Source organism: Elaeis guineensis, chromosome 4 (genome assembly GCF_000442705.2).
Source record: "Elaeis guineensis isolate ETL-2024a chromosome 4, EG11, whole genome shotgun sequence".
NCBI classification, from domain to species: Eukaryota; Viridiplantae; Streptophyta; class Magnoliopsida; order Arecales; family Arecaceae; genus Elaeis; species Elaeis guineensis.
This window is the reverse complement of record NC_025996.2, coordinates 2,155,547-2,178,620: the sequence shown is the minus strand read 5'-3', so window position 1 is coordinate 2,178,620 and position 23,074 is coordinate 2,155,547. Positions and strand designations below refer to the sequence as shown.

General features: G+C 41.2%; 1 protein-coding gene and 1 pseudogene across 2 annotated transcripts in view; both read right to left on the bottom strand.

Annotated features, from left to right (window-relative positions):
- Positions 1-468: 468 nt before the first annotated feature.
- LOC105036457 (wall-associated receptor kinase 2-like) overlaps positions 469-23,074 on the bottom strand; it is a 66,621-nt gene continuing 44,015 nt past the window's right edge. The window contains exons 2-4 of one of the 2 annotated variants that reach the window (XM_073255296.1): positions 2,336-3,064; positions 2,060-2,227; positions 469-1,833 (exon numbers count right to left, since the gene is read on the bottom strand). In XM_073255296.1, the coding sequence (XP_073111397.1) occupies positions 656-1,833; positions 2,060-2,227; positions 2,336-3,064 (2,075 nt within the window). In that variant the 3' untranslated portion in view covers positions 469-655. Of the gene's footprint in view, positions 1,834-2,059; positions 2,228-2,335; positions 3,305-23,074 lie in introns of those variants that run through there. The other variant, XM_019847627.2, reaches the window with a different exon arrangement.
- Positions 17,643-21,913, bottom strand: LOC140857602 (wall-associated receptor kinase 5-like; annotated as a pseudogene).

Sequence of the window (23,074 nt, the reverse complement as noted above, 5' to 3'; positions counted from 1 at the left end):
TATAGATTATGATGTTGGTGTTGTTACCTGTCCAAAGAAAAATAACAATCCAACGTGACAGCGCTGAACCACTTGATCTTTTTTTTCCATCATGTCAACTGTTGGTTCGCACTTAGAACAGATCCCCAAGCACTCCGAACCCTATCATTCATCCACCTATAGAGATCGTGAAGCAACCATTACAGGATCCAACTGTGATTCGCGTGAAGGAATGTAAATTCTTCATGAAAGATACAACCCGTATTCCTATAGAAGTTCCAGAAGTTTTCTCTAAGAAATTATTCATCCGCTGGTCCCTTACATGGTTGAGCGTTTCTGCACCAGATATTTCAAGTTTGTATCTGGGGGATACCATTATTTGTTAAGCAAATGGGATGACGGAACTTGGAGCTATGCTCTCTTCAACTAAAAGCCTGGTTCAGATGATTAACAAAACAACAACAACAACATTGAGGATGAAACCATAAATATATAATTTAACTTAGTCATATTTCAAAAACTAAAAATACTGCATCTCACAGACGCACAAGTACATATAAACAAGCATCATAGTTCTAATGCATGGGGGTAGAAACTTATAGTTGTAATGCATGGGAGCAAAACAACAATATGATCATCCTCCAACTCTTTTTCAAAAGATAGGAAAAAAAAAAGATCATCTTCCGCATTCTATATCCAGCGCTGCTTTTGTTTCGATACTATAGGACCCAGAGATTTCATTTTCAGTGTAGCTTGATGGCTGACCAAGCAAGTTCTCAATCTCTTCAGAATTATGTTGTAAAAAGGGATGCCGTTTGAATTTTCTTAACCGATCTAGATCATCAGCCACCTCCTTCATTGAAGGCCTATCTTCACCCCGAACATTGAGGCATTGTCTTGCTAGCTCAGCAATTTCTCCTATCAACTCCATATCCTCTTCATTTTTAATGTGACTGTCCAACAGCTGTAGAAGTCGATCCTCCTTCATGGCGGATAAAAAGCTTGATGAGAGGCTCTTTTCTTCATTCGATCCTTCAAAATAAATTGCCTTCCTTCCCGTGAGAAGCTCCAAAAGGACTACACCGAAACTATAAACATCACTTTTATCGGTTAATTGGCACGTTTGTAGGTATTCGGGATCCAAGTAACCACAAGTCCCTTGAACTAGTGTAGCAAACTGAGTTTCATCCTTTGGCACGAACATGGAAGCTCCAAAATCCGACACCTTTGCATTGTAGTTGTCATCTAAAAGTATGTTCGAAGACTTGACATCTCCATGAAGGATTGGGGGTGAAGCTGATGAATGTAGATATGCCAGGGCTTCTGCGGACTGTAAAGCAATCTCCAAACGGGTATCCAATGAAATGTGGGATGTCCTCTTCCTGTCATGGATTAATTGGAATAAGGTTCCGTTGGAGACAAATTCATAAACCAACATCGGGACTTCCACCTCCAGACAACATCCCAAGAGCTTCACCACATTCCTATGGTTGATCTGGGAAAGAATAACCATCTCCTTCCCAAATTCCTTCTTCTGGTGGTCATCAATTAATTTTGATTTTTTTATGGCAACTGCATGATTGTCATCGAGTATTCCCTTGTAGACAGTTCCATGGCCTCCACCTCCAAGAATTCGGTTCCTGTCAAAGTTGTTTGTTGCCTGCTCTAGCTCTTCTTTCGTGAATACCTTAAATGCAAGACCTTGCTTCGACTTCATCTCTTCAAGTAACAACCGTCCTCCATGTCGCCGAAAGTATTCCTCCTTGATCCTGATAAGTTTTCTTCTTTCACGTACCATGGAAACGACAATGCATAGTAATAGTAGAAGGGCAAAGCTGGTGGTGGTGACAATGCCTGAAGATTGTAAAATAGACAGAGAATTTAATCATTAGTGACTTGGAGTAAGGAGGATCGAGGTTTTCCCTCATATTTATTTCTTTTCCATACTAAACGGTGATTGAAACTTTTAAGCAGCCTAGTTCTATGCTTTGCACAATTGAAGTTTGTGCTCGATGCACGTGTAATGAAACTCGATAGAAGTGGTGGAAACCGAATTTATTGCTAAATAGGGAGGGATTACCTATAACCAATTTCATTGACGTGGAAAGATTGCTGTGGTCGGAATTGCAGGTTCCATTTTTCGGGTCGCCCTTCGTGCCTCTTGGGCATGTACACTTATATCCCCCGTCTGTGTTGGTGCAAATCCCATTGCATGGATATTTCTCTTTGAGATCGCATTCATTAATATCTGCCATCCCAATTCAACAAATAGAAAGGTCAGCACCAGAAACAGAGAGGGAAAGACACACACACACACACACACACACCCAGAGAGAGAATGTAATTGTAGATGGACCTTGGCATCCATTGGGAAGATAGGGGTTGCCTTGGTACCCACTGGAGCAGCTGCAAAGATATCCTGGGCCATTGGTGGAGTCAGAACAATTACTGTGCTTGCCGAGGCACGCATAGGAGGTTGTGTTACGCTGTGCGACCTCGCACGTCTGGTTGCCGATGGCCCAGTCCAGCACCACGGGCGCCCGCCCCCCATTCGTCTCATTCAGCTCACGAGTGGTAATGTAAGCCGTGCTGAAGTTGAGCCAGTCGACTTCCGCCAGAACGGCGAAGCTGCAGGGATTGAAATTCCACACCTGGGAGTTGTTGAAGTTGCCATCGAAGGTGACATTATAAAAGTTGATTCCCTTGGGGATGGAGGTCTGGCAGCAGCCGATGCCGGAGCAAGCCCCGTTTGTCAGGCTCTCACTGCTGTGGCAGACCGATACGCATCCGCTCGTGTAGCTGATTTCTCTCTGATTCTGCCCGCGGATGTACGCGAGGGTGTCGCAGCCGACAACTGTGAACTTGTTATCGGCGTCGGAGAACCGGTATGGCTCGCCGATGAATTGTAGATACCATGTGCTGTACGACACCTCGGCGTCCGTGGCGTTGTAGCATTGCCAGGAAATCTGATTGTAGATGCGAGCCTGGGCTGGTAGCAAGGATATGTTGAAGAACTCGACGTTGGTGAGGAAAGGTTTGTGGACGCCATTGCCAGTGTCGTTGCAGCTAAGTGCGAAACCGGGAGCTGGAAAGGAGCAGTCCGAGCCGATGCCGAATGGGTAGGGGATGCTAACGTTACCGCATGTCTCTGGGCAGCCAGGAAGTGTGTTGACTGATGCCGATGCCGATGCCGATGCCGATGCCGACGCCGTCACGGCAACGAGCAGTACCGTCAAGAGAAAGTGGCACAGCAGCATCAATGCGCCCATGAATGGCTTTGCTCCTCGCACCCCTGTCCTGGCCTCTCCCATATATCTCACTCTGTTGCCTCCGTTATTCAATCTATACATCAATATGCTTCCTCGTCCTCCCAATAACTAGAATTAGCATATATGCCTTGGCGCGCCACTAAACATGTGGAGGAGATCGAGTGGGACGTGGATCACACCTACAACCGAAGGCTCGTGCTGGGTATTTTTTCAAGTCACCAGGGTTGGCTTATTCAACTGGGAAATGATTTAGGTGATCGCATATATTATCATCTCAGTGTAGTCGACGGTGAGATCGAGACATGAATTAGAATTTCACAAGTGCCTCTATCAATCACAACCATCCCATATTTGCTAATAATCCTCCCTTGAGTTATGGCCAAGTAGAATTTTATTTTATTTGTATTTTGGATTTTTTTTTTTCCTATACATGTGTTTGTTAGCGAAACCAGTGGCTGTGATTGCCTATATGGTGCACCTACTATAGAAAATAATTTCTCCAAGTGAAGAATATTCAACTCCGCGACCCATTCCATTTAATTTTCCACGGCGACTAAGTCCGCGAGCTAGTCTGTCAAGCGTCCTTGGTCGATGGTTAACTAAACATTTTCACGTGATTGCGTTTCCAAGACGCATTAACTCGATCACGGGTCTACCCATGCCTTGTGGACCGTTTCGGTTTGCATGGTGTTGCGGTTTGCATGATGCGGGAATCCTTTATTCGTTTGCTATCAAAAATTAACAAAAAAAAAAAAAATCAAGGATTAATTTAAAGAAACTCTTTCTAAAATCAGCATGCACTTGATCCAAGTTTTGCTTTATTTGCTTGTATTTCGGTATCTCTATTTCCAGGTATTAATTGACATTTTAGGATATTGCGTAATTTTGCCTCTATTTTTCATTAGCCTGCCATCTTGGCTGAGATAATACTAAGATCTAAGTTTAACTAGCGATGGGTCATCCACTATGATATCTAAGATAATCAGGTTTTAAAAATTTTGACATCAAAACCTTCTCCAGAGCTCGAACGATTGGAAGTTGAGTTGGGCTACTCATATGTAAACTACAACTTGATTTAAATTGCTTTTAGGTCTGACTCATTCAAATCTGACTATTCACTCAGTGAACCAAAATTGAAGATGTGTCGTGTATTTTTTTCTTTTTTTTTTTGGTAACAGATATGTGTTGTATATAATTACTAGCCGGGAAAACGTGCACAGCACATTCAAAAATGAGTTAATGAAAAATTATAGAACTTGAAATAAGATTTATAAAATCCATAGATTAGATAAAAATATTGTTTTTTTTTAAAAAAAAAATTCAAAAGGACCCAATTATTTCGGGACATGGATAGGAGATGGATAGGATTAATTTGAAAACAAAAATAGAGTCAAATTACTAGAGTTTGATGCCTGTGTTAATGCGTCAATGTTGAAGTTATGCAGTTCAAGTCCACCAAATTATATCTCTGTGAACCTTATGTAACGGACAATGCCTTCTTGGGAAACCATGCGGTTAGTTACTAGGTTTCAGAATAAATGCCGACCCATGTCCTTGCAGAGATGCGGTCATATAGTAACTGGGTCGCGGCTGGATCGTTGAGGACTCCCGATGCACAGTTATCGGTTAAGTTCCTTAAAAAAGGAAAAAGGTTAAGCCCACAAGTGGGACTAGGTTGGACTTGTACTTCTGGATTAACCATGAAATTGGGCTCTACTAAAGCCGTGTGGTGCCAAGAACCACCAGCCAATCATCAAAAAATAGAGAGTTTCACGTTCTTGGTTTTGACTAGAACTTACGCAAGGTGATTCGTATTTGGCTGTACAAAAAAGCCCTCTCGTTAGAAAAGGGTATGCTTGCATGTTCCTGGTTTTGTTCAAAAGTGACTTTGTACAGCAAGAGTTAAGAGAGAAATTGTCACGCCCCCGATCCGAGATTGTAAATCGAGAATCATGACAACCGCCGCATACTCATAGAAAACTCTTCCTATAAGCATGCAAGGCATCTTATCATGCTATCTTAAAACAACAGCGGAATAGTTAGACAATAATTTAAATCCAAAATATAACGACCTAAATTTTTTCTTTAATGTCTCAATAAATTCAACAATGATTCATAGTCCTTACATCAAATGCAATAAGATTTTCAACTGAAAATAAAAGTCTAGAGATTCTGCTTCTGATCACTCTTCCATTCATATCTTGTATCATCTTAATTCCTCAACATCTGTAAAAATAGTAAAATAAGAGGTAATGAGCTAGACAGCCCAGTAAGCAATGATCACTTTTCAACAGATTTCATCAGACATTTAAATAAATAATCATTTATAGAAAATAAGCATATATATAGTTCATCAATTCGAAATCAATTTCAATTATGCAATATAATTTATGCCAAATTCATTTCTTTTTCGAAAATTCAAGTTTCTTTCAAGATTTCAATTTCTTTTGTTCTTCAATTCTTTTCGTCAACCATGAGCTATGACCACATTTTTCCTGTGGTAGGGTCATAATACCGCGTATCTGCTTGCGGTAAGCTGTGAATTATCTGGCAGCAAAGTCCTTCAGAACCGCTGGTCTCTCTGGCGGTTTGTCGCTGGTCTCTCTAGCGACATGTCGCTGGTCTCGCTGGCGACATAAACCCTCAGGACAATCAATTACCAACGTATATGCCCCCATTGGCAGGGTCCTTTACATAGTCAGGTTGTCAATTCATAATGTTTCTTATATCATAATTCTTCATAAATCATGCTTTCATATTCTAATTTCGATAATAAGACATATAAACATGTAGTATCGAAATCAATTAATATAATGCATCATGAAATCAATATGTTCAATCATGCTTCATCATAACATTTCAAATAAAATATTTTTATAACAAAATACCATTCATCCAATTCATGCATCGTTTCACAAATCATGTCAGAAAAATATATTATAATTTGCCGATAAATCTAGAAAAAGTGAAACATTACTTACCTCAAACGCATTCTAATAAATCCACATAATTCTATAAATTTTCTTCCAAAATTCTGTTCGTAGATCATATCGTGATATCCCATGATCAAACATCCACAATCCTATACAAAATCAATTTCAATAATTAGAAAGAATACGAATACCATATTTCAACGGTTTAGATTGGGTCCGATCATCTAATTTCATCTAATCAAAATCTAATTAGGACCTAAACGATCCAAAGTTTGACTATCAGATAAAATTGGATTCGAAGTGATAGGATCGAGGTTTCTTCATCGATTTTATAAAATCAAGTAGAGAGAGAAAATCAGAGAGAGAAAGTTCAATTCTAGAGAGAGAAAATACTAATTCAAGCTGAAGAGAGAGAGGGAAGAGAAAGAAACTCTCTTTCTCACATTTTATTATTTATATCATTATTTATTAATTTATTTTTATTTTTATTTCTTCTTCTTTTCTTTTCTTTTTTTTTTCTTTTCTTTTTCTTCATGGAAGAGAGAGGAGAGAAAATTCTATTTATTATATTATTATATTATTATTATTTTATTTTTCTTCTTTCTCTTTTTTTTTCTTTTCCTTTTCCTTTTTCTTTTCTTTTTCTTCTTTTTCTTTTCTTTTCTTTTCTTTTCCTTCTTCTTCTTTTCTTTTCTTTTTCTTTTCCTTCTTCTTCTTCTTCTTCTTCTTTTCTTCTTTCCCATGGGTTTCTTTTGGGCTGAAACAGGGGACCTTGAGGTCCTCTCGTTGGCTGGCCGGCCGACGGTGCAGCCGGTGTGGGGCGGCCGTCGGCAGGAGGGGGTGACTCGCCGATAAGAAGAGGGTCAAACCGGTGGTCGGCGGTGACCACCGGCGACGGCAAAATGGCAAAAAAAGAAAATTCTTCCGCAACAAAATCCGACGACTCCAGTCGCCGGCGAGCGTGCACATCGGCACGGGAAGGACGGGGGAGAAGAGAGGAAGAGGAGGAGGCTTACCTCCATCGCCAGCGAAGCTTTTCCGGCGAGAAATTGGACGGCACAGTGACGGGTCTCCGTGAGGAATTTCCGGCGATTGCCGCCGTTTTGCCCCGGGATTTCTCGATGAGAGGAGAGAGAGGGTTCTCCTCCTTAAATAGAGCCGGAGGAAACTTGTTTCCGATTCCGATTAGGAGCTGGTGAACGGAGGAAGAAGACTCCCTTCGGGAGTTCTTCTCCTCTATTTTCCTTCTTTTTTTTTTTTTGTTTTGGGCTTTGGATTCGTTGCTTAGGCCGGGCCTCACAGAAATAATATCTTCCCATTTTTTTTTTTATTTTGATCTTGTTTCTTCCATCTTCAAACTACTTCACCATTATATTATTTGTTCCATTCCAAAGAACTTGGCATTAGTAGATATCTATTGAATATCATTATGACAGGTCCCTCTTGCACTCTTGCTAATGTACTGGCATGGTAGTCCGGTAAAAGACCATCGAGATGTATTATATGTAGACTAGGATATATTATTTTTTAAAAAGTTATAAGTGATAACACTTTTGTCCAAACATGCATCAACTTTTTTTGTGCATATAAGTTTTAGATGAAGAATTTTCGCATTTCATATTAATTTTATATCTGCTATATAAATTAATTAAATAGTAATTAAGAAGTTAAACTAAGTAGCCTTGTATAAATACATACCAAGCTAAGAGTCCAATTCTATTTATAAATACTATAAATCTAATAAAAATATTGTGGTCCACATGGGTAATAGACCGAATTCATGACTCTAATGTCATTTATAATAATGTAGGATCTCTCTCTAAAAGATTTATCTGAAAATGTTATCCAGATTCTTTGATTTTGTGTAAATATCATGTTGGACATACGTTGTCGTCGAGGCAAAGGGGCTTTGGACTCCACCACTCTTCCAACCTCTATGCCATGTTAGCTCTGTATCATTTCAAATAACAAAATTCTGATGTGAATTCTTTGCAATTATGTTATAGAAGCTTTACAGTATACGTACACAGCAAACTTTAAAAGCCTGCGCACCTCTATCCGCCAATGAGTTCTGGTATGAAGCTAGATGGCAGAACCATTCTTGTAGAAGGGATGTAAATCTCAACTAAGGTTACTTTCTCGGCACATCAAAATGTCATATGTCATGTTGTGGGAATCTGGACAAGACTGACAAGTTGCTCGATTCGTCACTCTTGGTTCATTTGTTTTTCTTCAAAAGGGAAAAAAAAAAAGAGAAATACGTTAGATAAAAGCCAAAACAGTTGTTGATCGATCTAATTGTTACCATAATAGGGATCGCAACCACACGCGTTTTTCTCTCTCAAACATGGAGTTTTCTTTCTCAAATTATCAACTTTTCAAGTTCTTCATGTGAAGAGTCTGGATCTCTTGCTATCGACATTTCAAATCTCTCTCTCTCTATCTATCTTTTTCTTCTGGATGATCGGAAAGATGATAGATGACTTGAGGACCCTGGACTTGTTGCCTTCTGTATGAATATGATTGTCAAACATGTTAGCCCTTGCGGGGAAAGTAAATGTACCATATGGAGACCGACTTCTAGTGTACATATCGAACTTTCATAGATGGTTCCTATGAGAGCTACATCTGACCTAAAGATCAAGAGTAGGTAAAGCTTGGAATTTTGTAGCCAGTAAAACAAGAAATTTCTTCTGCTTTTGAAAGGGAGAACTCTTCCAAAAGACGGAAAGATGAATTATCCATAGAATCGACCAATTAAGAGTGTTACTAATGAAAGGAAAAAAATTATTTAAAAGAAAATCATATATATAGTCAAAGGATTCACATTCTTTCACATATATATAGTCATGATGATCTCCAGGAGGGACAAGTGTTGTATCTTTTGCGCAAAAGAAGGATTCACATTCTTCTTCACGGGAGATGGTTGCTTCTTTATTCCACACTCACGTAACTTCTAGCTTTCTACATTAATAATAAAGTTTGGGTGGCTTTTCTATCTCCTTTCTCCTCAACATGAAAAAATTTATCATCCATCCATCTGTATGATCCAAAGATGGATTCATGCGAAGGAAGGTGAATCCTTTGGTACGAATGACACAATCTCTATCCCTCAGATTCCAAACATTGAGAAAATATTAAAATAGTGGAGTCCAAATAGGTTGAGTCAGGCTACTCAAATATAAACTACAACTTGATTTAAATTGCTTTTAGGCCTGATATTATATCCAAATCTAACTCATCCACTCCCTAAACCAAAACTGAAGATGTGTAGTTCATTTTTTTTTTTTGTCAGTAAAATATGTGTTGTATATTCTAGCAAGGAAAACATTCACTGCATATTAAAAAAAATATGTTAATTAAAAATTATAAAATTTGTGATATGTTGGGTGGATGTCTGGTCAGGACACCACCTCCCAAGATCCTTTCAGTACCACGCGATGCAGCAGGAAGAAAGAAGAAACAAAAAAAAGGAAAAAAATAATCAAAAATACGTGGATCAGTCACAAAAGGGCCGCCTCCACGGAGCATGCAAACTTCACTATGAAAAAGAAATTTTACAAGAGGAGACCTCACCCTCAACCCTTGTACACCCAATTCACTCTCACCTGAAGTTTCCCTCACAAATGCTCTCTCTCTTGAAGATCCCCCCTGAACCCCTGAAGTGCCTGGCGACCGCTGTCCAAGAGCCTCCTGCTCCTTCTCTCTCAGCGCTTCCGCCTCTCTCCCTCTTCTCGGGTTCGTACGGGCTTTGTAAGGCGCAAATCCGAATCACTTGCTTCACTGTTCGTCACAGGGCCCTTTAAAGGGTTAAACAGGGTTTAAACCTAATTAGATTAGGTTTAAGAGTCCTAAACAAGCCAAATCAACCTCCTGAACCGTCGGATCATCATCGGAAATCACCTGGGCCCTCCGATCGCGCTTTGGTCCACGGAATAGTGTCGTGGACCGCGAGAAATGCGTGGGAAACGCCCACGCGGTCCACAGGCCCCACCGTGGACCGCCCGGTCCACGGTGGACCGGGGCAAAGGGGCCAGAAGGCCGCCTGGGCTGGCCCGCTCCCGTGCGCGGACCTGCGCACGCCTGGGCCGCGCGCCCGCCCGCTTGGCCGCGGGCCTGGGTTGCGCGTCCCGCGCGCCGCCGCCGCCGCCTGCGGCCGCGCTGCTGCCGCCGGTCGCCGGTGGTCCTCTGCCGCCTCGAATATCGTGCCGACTTCAAAAGCTCGTATCCCTCCATCCGAGCTCCATTTCAGGTGATCTTGGTCTCGTTGGACTCCATTTTTTGCCGCGAACCTCACTGTAGGCTCAATGTGGGCTGAATCTCGAGGCATCAAATCCTAACAATCTTCACCTCGACTCGATATTCGGCCTCCTCCAAACTCCGAGAGCTTCTGGATCTCCTCGCCCCCATGCCCTGGGGCAATCGTCTGCTGATCATGGATGGGCAAACATGGGAGTCGAGCCAGGCTGCTCGATCCCATCTCCGCGTATGCTGTGCTCCTCCTGACCTGAGACCTGCTCGGGGCATCATCTTGCGGCAATAGGAATCTCACCTTGCGACATTGCCTCTCGTCCTCCCGAGTCTCCTGTCTCGTGCCCGATCCGCCTCCTGGAGCTCCACCTCGCTCTGGGCTCCACCTAGCTCCCGAAGCTCCTCCTTGCACTGGGCTCTCCGCCAGGTAATAATATCCTCTGCTCCCCTTCTTCTCCTCCAGCACAATCCTATCGCCGCGTAGCACCCTCAGGATTCCTCCACCAGCTACCGTCCTGTAGTCTCTCGAATCCAGTCTGCTAAGTGAGATAAAATTTCGTCTGAAATCAGGTATGTATCGGACCTCCCCCAATCTCCTCACTGCATCGTCATGTGTCCTCCAGCTGACCGTCCCAATGCCTCTGATCGCACAGCTCGATCCATCCGGTAGATATACAGTGCCCTCACTGTTCTCCAGGGAGTCAAACTGCTCCTCTTTGCAACACACATGATAGGGGCATGCAGAATCTAATATCCACTGCTGGGAAGAAGTAGATACCTCGTCAGATATCTCAAAGACATCTCCATCTAAATCACTGCCGGCCGTCGCTACAGCAGCCACCGTCCGATTTTTAAGTTCAAGGCAATCTCTGGCTAGATGCCCCAACTCCTCACACCGGTAACACCTGGTTTTGCTCAAGTCCCTCCTGGACTTGGACCGCCCTCGTTGCGATCTTCTGTCGCTCCGTCTACCGCCTCCTGCTCCTCCAGAAGCCACCAAAGCTGAGCTACCGCCACCTGAGCTCGAAGCTGGGTTCTCCTTCCTAAGAACCTCGTTCTGGAGTATCGCCGCGGTGACCTCGTCCATCTTGATAGTGCTCTTCCCCACTAGAAGAGCAGTCACCAAGGACTCGTACGAAGGGAGAAACGATGCCAGCAAAACCAGCGCTCTGGTCTTCTCCTCAATGTTCTCGCCAATGCTGAGAAGGTCGGTGAGGATCTTCTGGAAATGGCTGAGATGCTCCTGCACGCTCTATCCCTCAATCATCCGCAGTTGGTAAAACTGCCTCCAAAGGAAAAGAGTGTTGGTGAGAGACTTCGTCATGTACAACTCCTCGAGCTTCGACCACAGCACCGTCGGAGAAGTCTCGCTCAGCATATGGATCACCACCTCATCCGCCAGGTACATGCGGATGGTACTCACCACCTGCATCTGTAGCCGTTTCCAATCCTGCACCTTCATGGTGGTCGGCTTCTCATCGCACAAGAGAGCATCGATCAACCCCTGTTGGATGAGCACGTCCTTCATCCTTACCTGCCACAAGGAGAAATTGCTCTTACCATCGAACTTGTTGATCTCCATCTTGATTGTTCCTATTTTCTCCATCTTCAGTCTTGCTCACCACCGCTGCAATCTGCGTTCATGTACCGCCTTGCTCTGATACCACTTGTTGGGTGGATGTCTGGCCAGGACACCACCTCCCAAGATCCTTTCAATACCACGCGATGCAGCAGGAAGAAAGAAGAAACAAAATAAAAAGAAAAAAACAATCAAAAATACGTGGATCAGCCACAAAAAGGCTCGCCTCCACGGGGCATGCAAACTTCACTATGAAAAAGAAATTTTACAAGAGGAGACTTCACCCTCAACCCTTATACATCCAATTCTCTCTGACCTGAAGTTCTCCTCACAAAAGCTCTCTCTCTTGAAGACCCCCCCTGAACCCCTGAAGTGCCTGGCGACCGCTGTCCAGGAGCCTCCTACTCCTTCTCTCTCAGCGCTTCCGTCTCTCTCTCTCTTCTCGGTTCGTACGGGCTTCGTAAGGCGCAAATCCGAACCACTTGCTTCACTGTTCGTCACAGGGCCCTTTTAAAGGGTTAAACAGGGTTTAAACCTAATTAGATTTGGTTTAAGAGTCCTAAACAAGCCAAATCAACCTCCTGAACCATCGGATCGTTACCGGAAAATCACCTGAGCCCTCCGATCACACTCCGATCCATGGAATAGTATCGTGGACCGCGAGAAATGTATGGGAAACGCCCATGCGGTCCACAGGCCCCGCCGTGGACCGCCTGGTCCACGGTGGACCGGAGCTAAGGGGCCAGCAGGCCGCCTGGGCCGGCCCGCTCCCATGCGTGGGCCTGCGCGCGCTTGGGCCGCGCGCCAGGTTGGGCCGCACGCCCGCCTGGGCCGCCCGCCTCAGCCGCGGGCCTGGGTCGCGCGTCCCGCGCACCGCCGCCGCCTGCGGCCGCGCCGCTGCCGCTCGCCGCCGGTCCTCTGCCGCCTCGAATGTCGTGCCGACTTCAAAAGCTCGTATCTCCTCCATCCGAGCTCCGTTTCAGATGATCTTGGTCTCGTTGGACTCCGTTTTTCGCCGCGAACCTCACTGTGGGCTCAATGTGGACTGAATCTTGAGGCGTCAAATCCTAACATGATAAGATTTATAAAATCTTTAGATTAGATAGAGAGTTTTTTTTTTAATCTTCTAAAGAACCCAATTTTTTAGGGACATGGATAGGATTTTTTGAAAAAAAAAATTATAAAATTACCTTGGATGTCAGAGAAAAAAAAAAACTCAAGTAGATCTTCTTGATCTTATTTCTCCCTTGAAGAGGGGAACTAAGAATATTTTAGTCACAAACTTTGATGAACAAAAACTAAAACAGTATATAGGTATCAGAGATTGTATGAAGCTATCCATACATAATTTTTGTCAAGTCCATGTTGGTCCAATTTGGCCGAATGACTTGGTTCGCTTTCTGTTAGCTGCTGCCTAGGTGGGCTCTACTCGAAATGGGCCGAGGCCTAGAGGTCGATAAAGCTAGAAACTGGGTGCAACATAGTTTAGCTAGGGCCCAACAATTAAATCCTTGTAAGTGGGAAATTTTTTATGCACCGCAGATGATGTAGAAAATCCAATGTGGAGTGCATTGTCTAGTCCAATTGATCTACGTAGCTACTATTTTTCAATGCACATTTAATGGCTGCAGTTCTATTTTTTTGTTTAAAATTTTGAATGATGAAAATATCCTTTCTCTTTGGAAAAAGTTATGATATCCCATGGCATATTATGACATCCTACGTCATATGACTTTCTACATGCAGGATGTCATAATATGAAAAAAATATTTTTGTCCAATCACTTTTTAACGTATATTAAATGCCTGCAGTTTATAATATCCTGCGTCAAATTATGATTTTCTGCATGCAGGATGTCATAATATGGGTATAATATGTCATAATTTTTTTAAAAAGTAGAGATATTTTCGTCATTTAAAATTTCAAATGAAAAAATAAAACTGTAAAAATTAAATGCATGTTAGAAAATAGTGAATACGTGGACTAATTAGATAAGACGGTGCACTCTATATCGAATTTTCTATGCGGCCCGAGATGCATAAAAAATTTCTCATCCTTGTAATTTGAATCCCTAATGTGGCCACGTCTCCTGGAGACCATCTTCATATGCCCACGCATCTTTATCTAATCTACCAAAATTTTTAATTCTACACTTGAGCTCAGATTTTCAGGACTTTTCATTCATAATTGTAATTGTTTTATGTTAATCCATCATGATGCTCTCATGTTAAACCCATGAAGGGGTGCTTGGTTGGAGAAAATGAAGGTTTGGTATGGAAATCGGAATAGATGAATCCCATTCCAGCCGCTTGATTGGGAGAGTTTTATTTCGATTCCAATTTCGGAATGAAATGAAAATGATTCAGCCTATCTAAAATTGAATCCCCACTTTTTCCTATAGATTCAAATTTTCATTTCGATTCTAATTTTGATTCTGATTTCGATCGTAAATCAAATACTTTGGGGATTTTCGTCGTTTCAATTCTCATTCTAATTTTTTCCGATTCCGATTCTGGGACCAAGCACCTCCAAATACTTGATATCCTGATGCATAGCACTTCATTGATCTTGAAACCTCAAGTAATCTTGACCCATTCTTAAGGAATTCATTACTCCACAATAGCTACTTGCTTCAACATCTCCCACAACAGACTCCAAAGGATTTGATAACCTTTGCCCCCGTCAACTTTGGCAACCTATTAGCACAAACCTATTTGAATTAGGCTATAAAATCTTTGCCTACATCTACCAGCCAGATGAAGATTAAGATTTTGATTAGCTACAACGTTAATCTAAATTGACAGATTAATTTAGATTTAGATTTAAATTAACCTCGTAAACAAAGCTAAGCAACCAGATTTTTATGCCTGTGTTAATGCATCAATGTTAAAGTTATGAAGTCACTTCAACTCCACCAAATTATATCTATAAGAACCTTATGTAATATGGGCAATAACTTTTGGTGAAACCATGCGGTTGGTTACTAAGTTTCAGGATAGAAATGCGGACCCTTCTCGTCGCAGATCATGTAGTTACTGTGTCGGGCTGGCTCCTTAAGGAATCCCGATGCTAATTTTTCGGCTAGGTTCCTTAAAAAGAAGAAAAAGGAGGAGGAGGAGGGGTTTTTTTTTGAGCTCTGGGTTGGACCTGTAACGGATTAACCATAAAAAATGAGCTCTACCACGCATGACACAGAAATATGTGTCACCATCAAAAAAGACACAGAAATATGTGCCTAACTTATAAAGTTGGGTGGTGCCAGGAACCAGCAGCCCATCATCAAGAAATTGAGAAGTTTAACGTTCTTGGTTTTGATTTGGGTTAGAAATAAAAGAATAAAAGTGATTCGTATTTGAGTGTACAAAAATGCCATCTCATTAGAAAAGGGCATGCTTGCATGTTCTTGGTTTTGGTCAAAAGTGAGTGGGAAAATAATCTCTTCTCATTTCTTTTTTATTTTGTTCTTGTTTCTTCCATCTTCGATCTAGCTGCTTCACTATATTTTATTATTTATTCTTATTATGGTTCTAATAATGTAAATGGCACCAATAGTCCCACATCGATTGTGAGTCAAGGAGGACTTATGCTTATAAGGAGAAAAAAATCTTTTCCACGTGAGGCACATTTTAAAGAGCAAAATTGTGAGGCCCATGGATTAGAGCGGACAATACCTCACGTGACGAGCGAGCCCTTGTCCGTAACAACGGCGCGTCAAGAAGGGATCAAGGTCCGCCTTGATTCTTTGGGGCTGAGGGGAGTCTCCCTTGACTGAGGGGTGCGTCAAGAAGGGATCAAGGTTCGCTTTAATTCTTTGGGGCAGAGGGAAGTCTCCCTTAACTGAGGGGCTCTGTTGTGGAAGGCATCAATAGTTCCACATCGATTGTGAGTTAAGGAGATTTGCGCTTATAAAGAGGAAAAAATCCTTTCCACGTGAGGCGCTTCTAATAATGAGATTTGCGCTTATAAAGAGAAAAAAATTCTTTCCACGTGAGGCGCGTCTAATAATGTTGAAGGCACCAATAGTTCCACATCGATTGTGAGTCAAGGAGACTCGCGCTTATGAGGAAGAAAAATTTTTTTTTCACGTGAGGCACCTTTTACAGGACAAAATTGTGAGGCCCATAGTTCAAAATGGACAATACCTCACGTGATGGTTCGAATCTTTGTCCGTAACAGTTCTATTTCAATAAAGAACTTGTATTAGGAGATATCTATTGAATATCATTAGGATGGACCCCTCTTCCACTCGTGCTGGTGTACTAACATGGTAGTCCAATAAAAGATAATCAACATGTGCCATATATAGACTAGGACATATTATTTTTATTATATCCTTTTAAGTTACAAGTGATAACATTTTTGTGGAACCATGCAGGAGACTTTTTTCTGCATAGAGGTTTTACTTCAAGTATTTCCGCATTTCATATCAACTTTGCATCTCCTGTATAAATTAGGTAGCCAAGAGGCTGTCTCAGTCTTGTATAAATACCTGCTAACTAAGAATCCAAATCTATTATAAGAACCATAAATCTAATTAAAAATATTATCATCCATATGGGCCATAGAATGAATCCACTTTAATCCCATCTATAACAACGTTGAACCTCTCCAAAAAGACTCGTTGGAAGATTTTTTTTTTTTTTTTTGATAAAATTGTCAAAAGATGTTATCTAGATTCTTTAATCTTGTATGAATCTCATGTTGGATGCATGCTGAATGCACATTGTCAAGGCAAAGAGGATGTAGATCCACACCATGGTAGCTATACCATTTCAAATAATAACATTCTGGTATTAATTCTTTTCAAACATGTTATAGATGCTTTCTGCAGTAACACTGTGAGAAATTTACAAGAAACTCCAGTTCTGTTTGGTAAAACAGCAAGAAAAAATGTACCACAAATCACTTTAAAAGAAATTTATAAGAAACCCAGTAGCCATGAAAGTGCTAGAACTTGAGAAACATCTTAATGTTATAAGCGTTTAAGGAGGAGTTATGCCAAAAAATTGAACTTCAAAAATTACATCGACTATGGATTATGCTGTTCCTATTCGTACTTGACAAAGTCTAGGGGATAATGTCAACCCTGCATAAAAGCATGAACCCAGTGGATCTTTTTTTTGCAACATCAAATGTCGGATTGTACTTGGAACAAATCTCCAAGCACACCAAACCTCATCGTTCATCAACCTCCACAAATCTCGAACAACCATTGCACGGTTCAATGGTCATTCGCATGAAGGAAGGTGAATCCTTCTTTCACATGAAATCATTCATCTAAACGTCTGAGTGTTTCTACCCTGTATAATTTTCCAAGTATGTATTTGGGGGATCCCATTATTTTTAAGTAAATCGAATAATTGAATTTGGAGATTAACCTTGTTCAAAATATTATTTATTGTTCAGATGATTAGCAAAATAACAGCAGCAACAAGAAAAATGAGGATGAAACCATAAATATATCACTTAAATTAATCATTTTTCAAAAACTAAAAACACCACATCTCCCAGATGCATGGATAAGTACATATAAATCAGCATCATGTTCTAACACATAGAGATAGAAACCTGTATTATTCTAGATGATATGATCATCCTCCAACTCTCTTTCAAAAAACAAGGGAAAAAAGATCATTTTCGATATTCTATATCCAGCGATGCTTTCATTTCTATACTATAGTATATGGAGATTTCATTTTCAATGTAGCTTGATGGCTTACCAAGAAAGCTCTCAATCTCTTTAGGGTTATGCTGTAAAAATGGATGCTGGTTGAATTTTATTAAGCAATCAAGCTCATCAGCCACCTCCTTCATTGTAGGCCTATCTTCACCCCTAACATTAAGGCATCATCTTACTAGCTTAGCAACTTCTTGTATCAACTCCATGTCCCTTTCATTCTTAATATGATTATCCAAAAGCTGTAGAAGTCGATCCTCCTTCATAGCTGATAAAAAACTAGATGAAATGCTCCTTTCTTCATCAGATCTTTCAAAATAAAGTACCTTCTTTCCGATAAAGTGTCCCGCCCCGAACCCAACACCTGAGTTGGCCACGTGACACGGCCACACAAACTCTAGAGCAGCGCCCTAAAGATCATGTAAGGCCTAAATAATTAACACTTCAAAAGTTTAAATAACCAAGTAAATACCAAATAAATTAACCAAGTCACAACTTCAAATCAAAAGTAAATATTGTTCAATATAATTATTCAAATATTCATTGGTATCAGAGAATTTAAACTAACTGAACTACTAAAGATTTCAATTTTTATTTGCTCTCGTCCAAACCATCCAAACAAAGCATCCTGTGAGTCTGAAAAAAAACAAGAAGCAAATATGAGCTTCTCCAGCTCAGTAAGAATCACTGCACATGTACATCAAGCCAATAGATAAAATTAATATTTTTTAAAACTAATACAATTTTGTGAAGACTCATACATATATAATAACTCAAATATTGACATAAACATGTATTTAATAAATATGGATCATCACATATCATCAAGTGAAGTCTTCATTCATTCTTGAATTACATGTTATATGTTTCATCTTTTCACATCTTCGGTTTGACAATCTTTTATCCCTTTTGGCTTTGGACTAACTCAGACCATACCTCAATCTCTTTCCAATCCATTTTTTTTTCTTTCTTTTCATATAAGCCTTTCAAGGCTATCTCAGGATGAGCTCCTGGCCGGCTGTCCCACGTACGAAAGCCCGTGGAGACTGTCCCAGGCATAAGCTCCTGGCAGACTGTCCTAGGCATAAGCTCCTGACTGGCTGATCCACCTATAAGCCAGTGGGAGCTATCCCAGATATAATCTCCTGACGGACTATCCCAGACATGAGCTCCTGACCGGCTGATCCATATGTCGAGGCTAGTCCAAACAATATCCTTTTCATTTAATTATTGATTTCATTGAATTAATTTCAAATTACAGGATGATCAAATTAATAAGTCATATCCATAAGACTTATACCATCAATCATAGAAATCTTTTCATAACATGCTCATATTTAAAAAGAACCATATAAGCCATATATTAGTGTCTCAAGCATAGAAAACTCATCGATCATAAATCCAGTAATGCAAAATCAACATCATAAAACTAACGAACAAATAACATATATGGTGATGATCATGTACAGGATTCTTACCTGGATCAATGAGAAATCAAACTCAGCCTTACAGCCTGAATATCAAAATCCTACTCATTGTCCTCCCATTCATTAGACTGTTCTCCTATCAAACAAATCAATTTAACCAAATTAATTTTAAAAAAAAAATCGTATATTGAGGTTTATCGGAATCATTACCTGTGTCCCAATTTTTTTTAATTATTATTATTATTATTATTATTTTATTTTAAGAAGAGATAAGAGATTTCTTCTCCTCTTCCCCACGATCAAAGCAGGGGACCCGACCCCATCCCGAACACCTCTCCTTCCTACGGCCAGGGTAGGCCATCTCTAGCCACCCTCCTCGGCAACCTCGATGGCGGCGAGGCTACCGTCCCGATGGTAGCCCCACCCATCTCTGTTGCCGGCGACGGAAGGAAAGAAACAACACAAACAAGGGTGTCCTGTTTGAGCCCGAACCGGCATCTTGCCAGTTTTCAAGCACGTCGATGGCCAGAAAGATCCATCCAAAAAGAAGGGAGAAGAAACATACCTTATTCCGGCAACCAAAAACAGCTCCGATGGCCCTTCTCTTCCGATCAATCGCTCACGACTCTCTCTTTTGAAAATATCCCTCAAATCCCTTTTATTTTTTCGAAATTTTGTTGTAAGACCCTAAGGAAGGGAAGGGGGGTCTTTATAAGGAAGATCTTCTATCCTAGCTGGACTCTTCGAGTCCGATTTCATTGGAAACGGAGAAGAAGAAGACTCCGATTAGGAGTCTTCATCCTTCCGTTAATTTTTCATTCTTTTTTTTTTTTTTTCATTGAGCTGTCAAGGGTTTACAAGCCCAAGAACCTGGCCGTTATATAAGGAGCTCCAAAAGAACTACACCAAAACTATAAACATCACTTTTATGAGTTAGTCGGCAAGTTTGTATGTACTCGGGATCCAAGTACCCACAAATCCCTTGAACTAATGTAGCAAATTGAGTTTCATCCTTTGGCACCAACCTTGAAGCTCCAAAATCTGACACCTTTGCATTGTAGTTGTCATCCAAAAGTATGTTAGAAGACTTGACATCTCCATGAAGGATTGGAGGGGAAGCTGATGAATGTAGATATGCAAGGGCTCCTGCAGACTGTGAAGCAATCTCCAAACGGGTCTCCAATGAAATGTGGGATATCCTATTCCTACCATGGATTAGTTGGCATAATGTTCCATTGGAGACAAATTCATAAACCAACATAGGGACTTCCACCTCCAGACAAGATCCCAAGATCTTCACCACATTCTTATGGTTGATTTGAGAAAGAATAACCATCTCCTTCCCAAATTCCTTCTTCTGGTAGTCATCAATTATTTTTGATTTTTTTATGGCAACTGCAACGTTGTCATTGAGTATTCCCTTGTAGACAGTTCCATGGCCTCCACCTCCAAGAATTCGGCTCTTGTCGAAGTTGTCTGTTGCCTGCTCTAGCTCCTCTTTCGTAAATACCTTAAATTCAAGACCTTGCTTCGACTTGATCTCTTCGAGCAACAAAAGCCCTCCATGTCTCGGAAAGCATTCCTCTTTTATTCTCGTAAGTTTTCTTCTCTCATGAACCATGTAAACGACAATGCATAGTAAGAGTACAAGGGCCAAGCTGGTGCTAGTGACAATGCCTGGAGATTGTAAATAGACGGAGAAATCATTCATGAGTTGCCGTGACAAGGAGGTATTCCCTTTTATTTATTCCTTTTCCATACTAAAGGAAGATTGAAACGCTTAAGCAGCCTAGTTCTATTCTTTGCACAGTTGAATTTAATTTGTGCTTGATGCATGTCTAATGAAACCTGATAGAAGTAAGAACAACCGAAATTTATTGCTAAGGGAGGGATTCCCTATAACCAATTTCGCTGATGTGGAAAGATTGCTGTGGACGGGATTGCGTTGGCATCCATCGGGAAGATAGGGGTTGCCTTGGTGCCCACTGGAGCAGCTGCAAAGATATCCTGGGCAATTGGTGGAGTCATAACAATTACTGTGCTTTGCTGAGGCACGCATAGGAGGTTGTGTTGCGCTGTGCGACCTCGCACGTCTCGTTGCGGATGGCCCAGTCCAGCACCACGGGCGCCCGCCCCCCATTCGTCTCATGCAGCTCGCGAGTAGTAATGTAAGCCGTGCTGAAGTCGAACCAGTCGACTTCCGCCAGAAAGGCGAAGCCGCAGGGATTGAATTCCCACACCCGGGAGTTGTTGAAGTCGTATTCAGCGAAGTCCACTTCATAAGAGTGGATTCCCTTGGGGATGGAGGTCTGGCAGCAGCCGTTGGCGCCGGAGCATGACCCGTTTTTCAGGTTCTCCTTCGAGCAGACCGACGGGCATCCGCTCGCGAACTGTTGCCCATTGATCAACGCGAGGGTGTCAAAGCCGACAACTGTGAACTCGTTATCGGCGTCGGAGAACCGGTATGACTCGCCGATGTGTTGTCGATCACCTGTGCGGCCGCACGACACGTTGCGGGACGTGTGGTTGTAGCATTGCCAGGATATGTTATTGTAGATGCGAGCCTTGGCTGGCAGCAAGGATATGTTGATGAACTCAAAGTTGGCGCGGAAAGGTTTGTGGACGCCATTGCCAGTGTCGTTGCAGCTGAGTTCGAAACCAGGAAAGGAGCAGTTCGTGCCGATACCAAATGGGTAGGGGATGCTAACGTTGCCGCATGTCGCCTGGCGGCCAGGACGTGTGTCGGCCGATGGCGACGCCGTCACCGTAATGAGCAGTACTGTCAAAAGACGCATCATTGTTGCGGACAAGAATTCGTTCGTCACGTGAGGTATTATCCGCTCTAGTCCAAATCTAACTCATTTACTCATTAAACCAAAATTGAAGGTGTGTTATGTTTTCATTTTTTTGGTACGTAACAGATGTGTTGTCTATGATTACTAGATGGGAAAACGTGCACCGAACATTCAAAAATCAATTAATGAAAAATTATGAAACTTGAGATAAGAATATAAAATTCATAGATTAGATTATTATGCTCCGAACCTAATATCTGGATCGGATACATGATGGCCGCACACTCCTTAGAGCAAGTCCTAAAGAATATGCAAGGCCAAATTAAATCATTACAACCTTATCGATCATAATAATTTATTTCAACAATAATTCATAAAACCTTGCATAATTACAATTTAAATTTCTTCAATTCTCTGATCAGATACTATGGCACTCTTATTTATCCTTCTGCTCACCCGTAAATCCAAGCCATAGCCAATCATAAGCATCCTGTAACTCTGAGAAGAAAAAAAAGATGAAGGGGTGTGAGCTTTACAGCCCAGTAAAAATTCTCATATCACATCAATATAATAATATAATCTGAAAATAAAGATAAGCAATAACACATAAAAGTTGATGTTCACTGTCCAGAATACTACAAATATTTATAGATTATCTGTTTTATCAAAAGAGATGTATTATCATATATTAATAAGTGAAACAATTTTATTCAACGATTGTTTTATGTCTTATCTTTCTATTTTTTTCTATTATCACATCGTCTTTAATCCTTTCTTTTTGGCTTTGACTTTGGACTACCAGGATCATGCGACGATCTTTTATTCGGATCGATTTCTGTGATCTTTCTCGGATCGAAATATTCATAATCTTTTTCAGATCAAAGTGGTCATGATCTTTCTCAGATCAAATTATTCATGATCTTTCTCGGATCAAATTCTTCCACACATAAGCCTGTGGGAACTGTCCCAGGCATAAGCTCCTAGCAGGCTATTCCACATGACAAGGCCAGTCCAAACCATATTTCTCTTTCTTTTTATTTTTCATGAAATTATAATATTTGACTTCATTAATCAATTCAAATTTTACAGTGTAATAAATATGTCATACCCATATAATCATGCCATCAATCACTGATACATATATATTGATATAACATACTCATG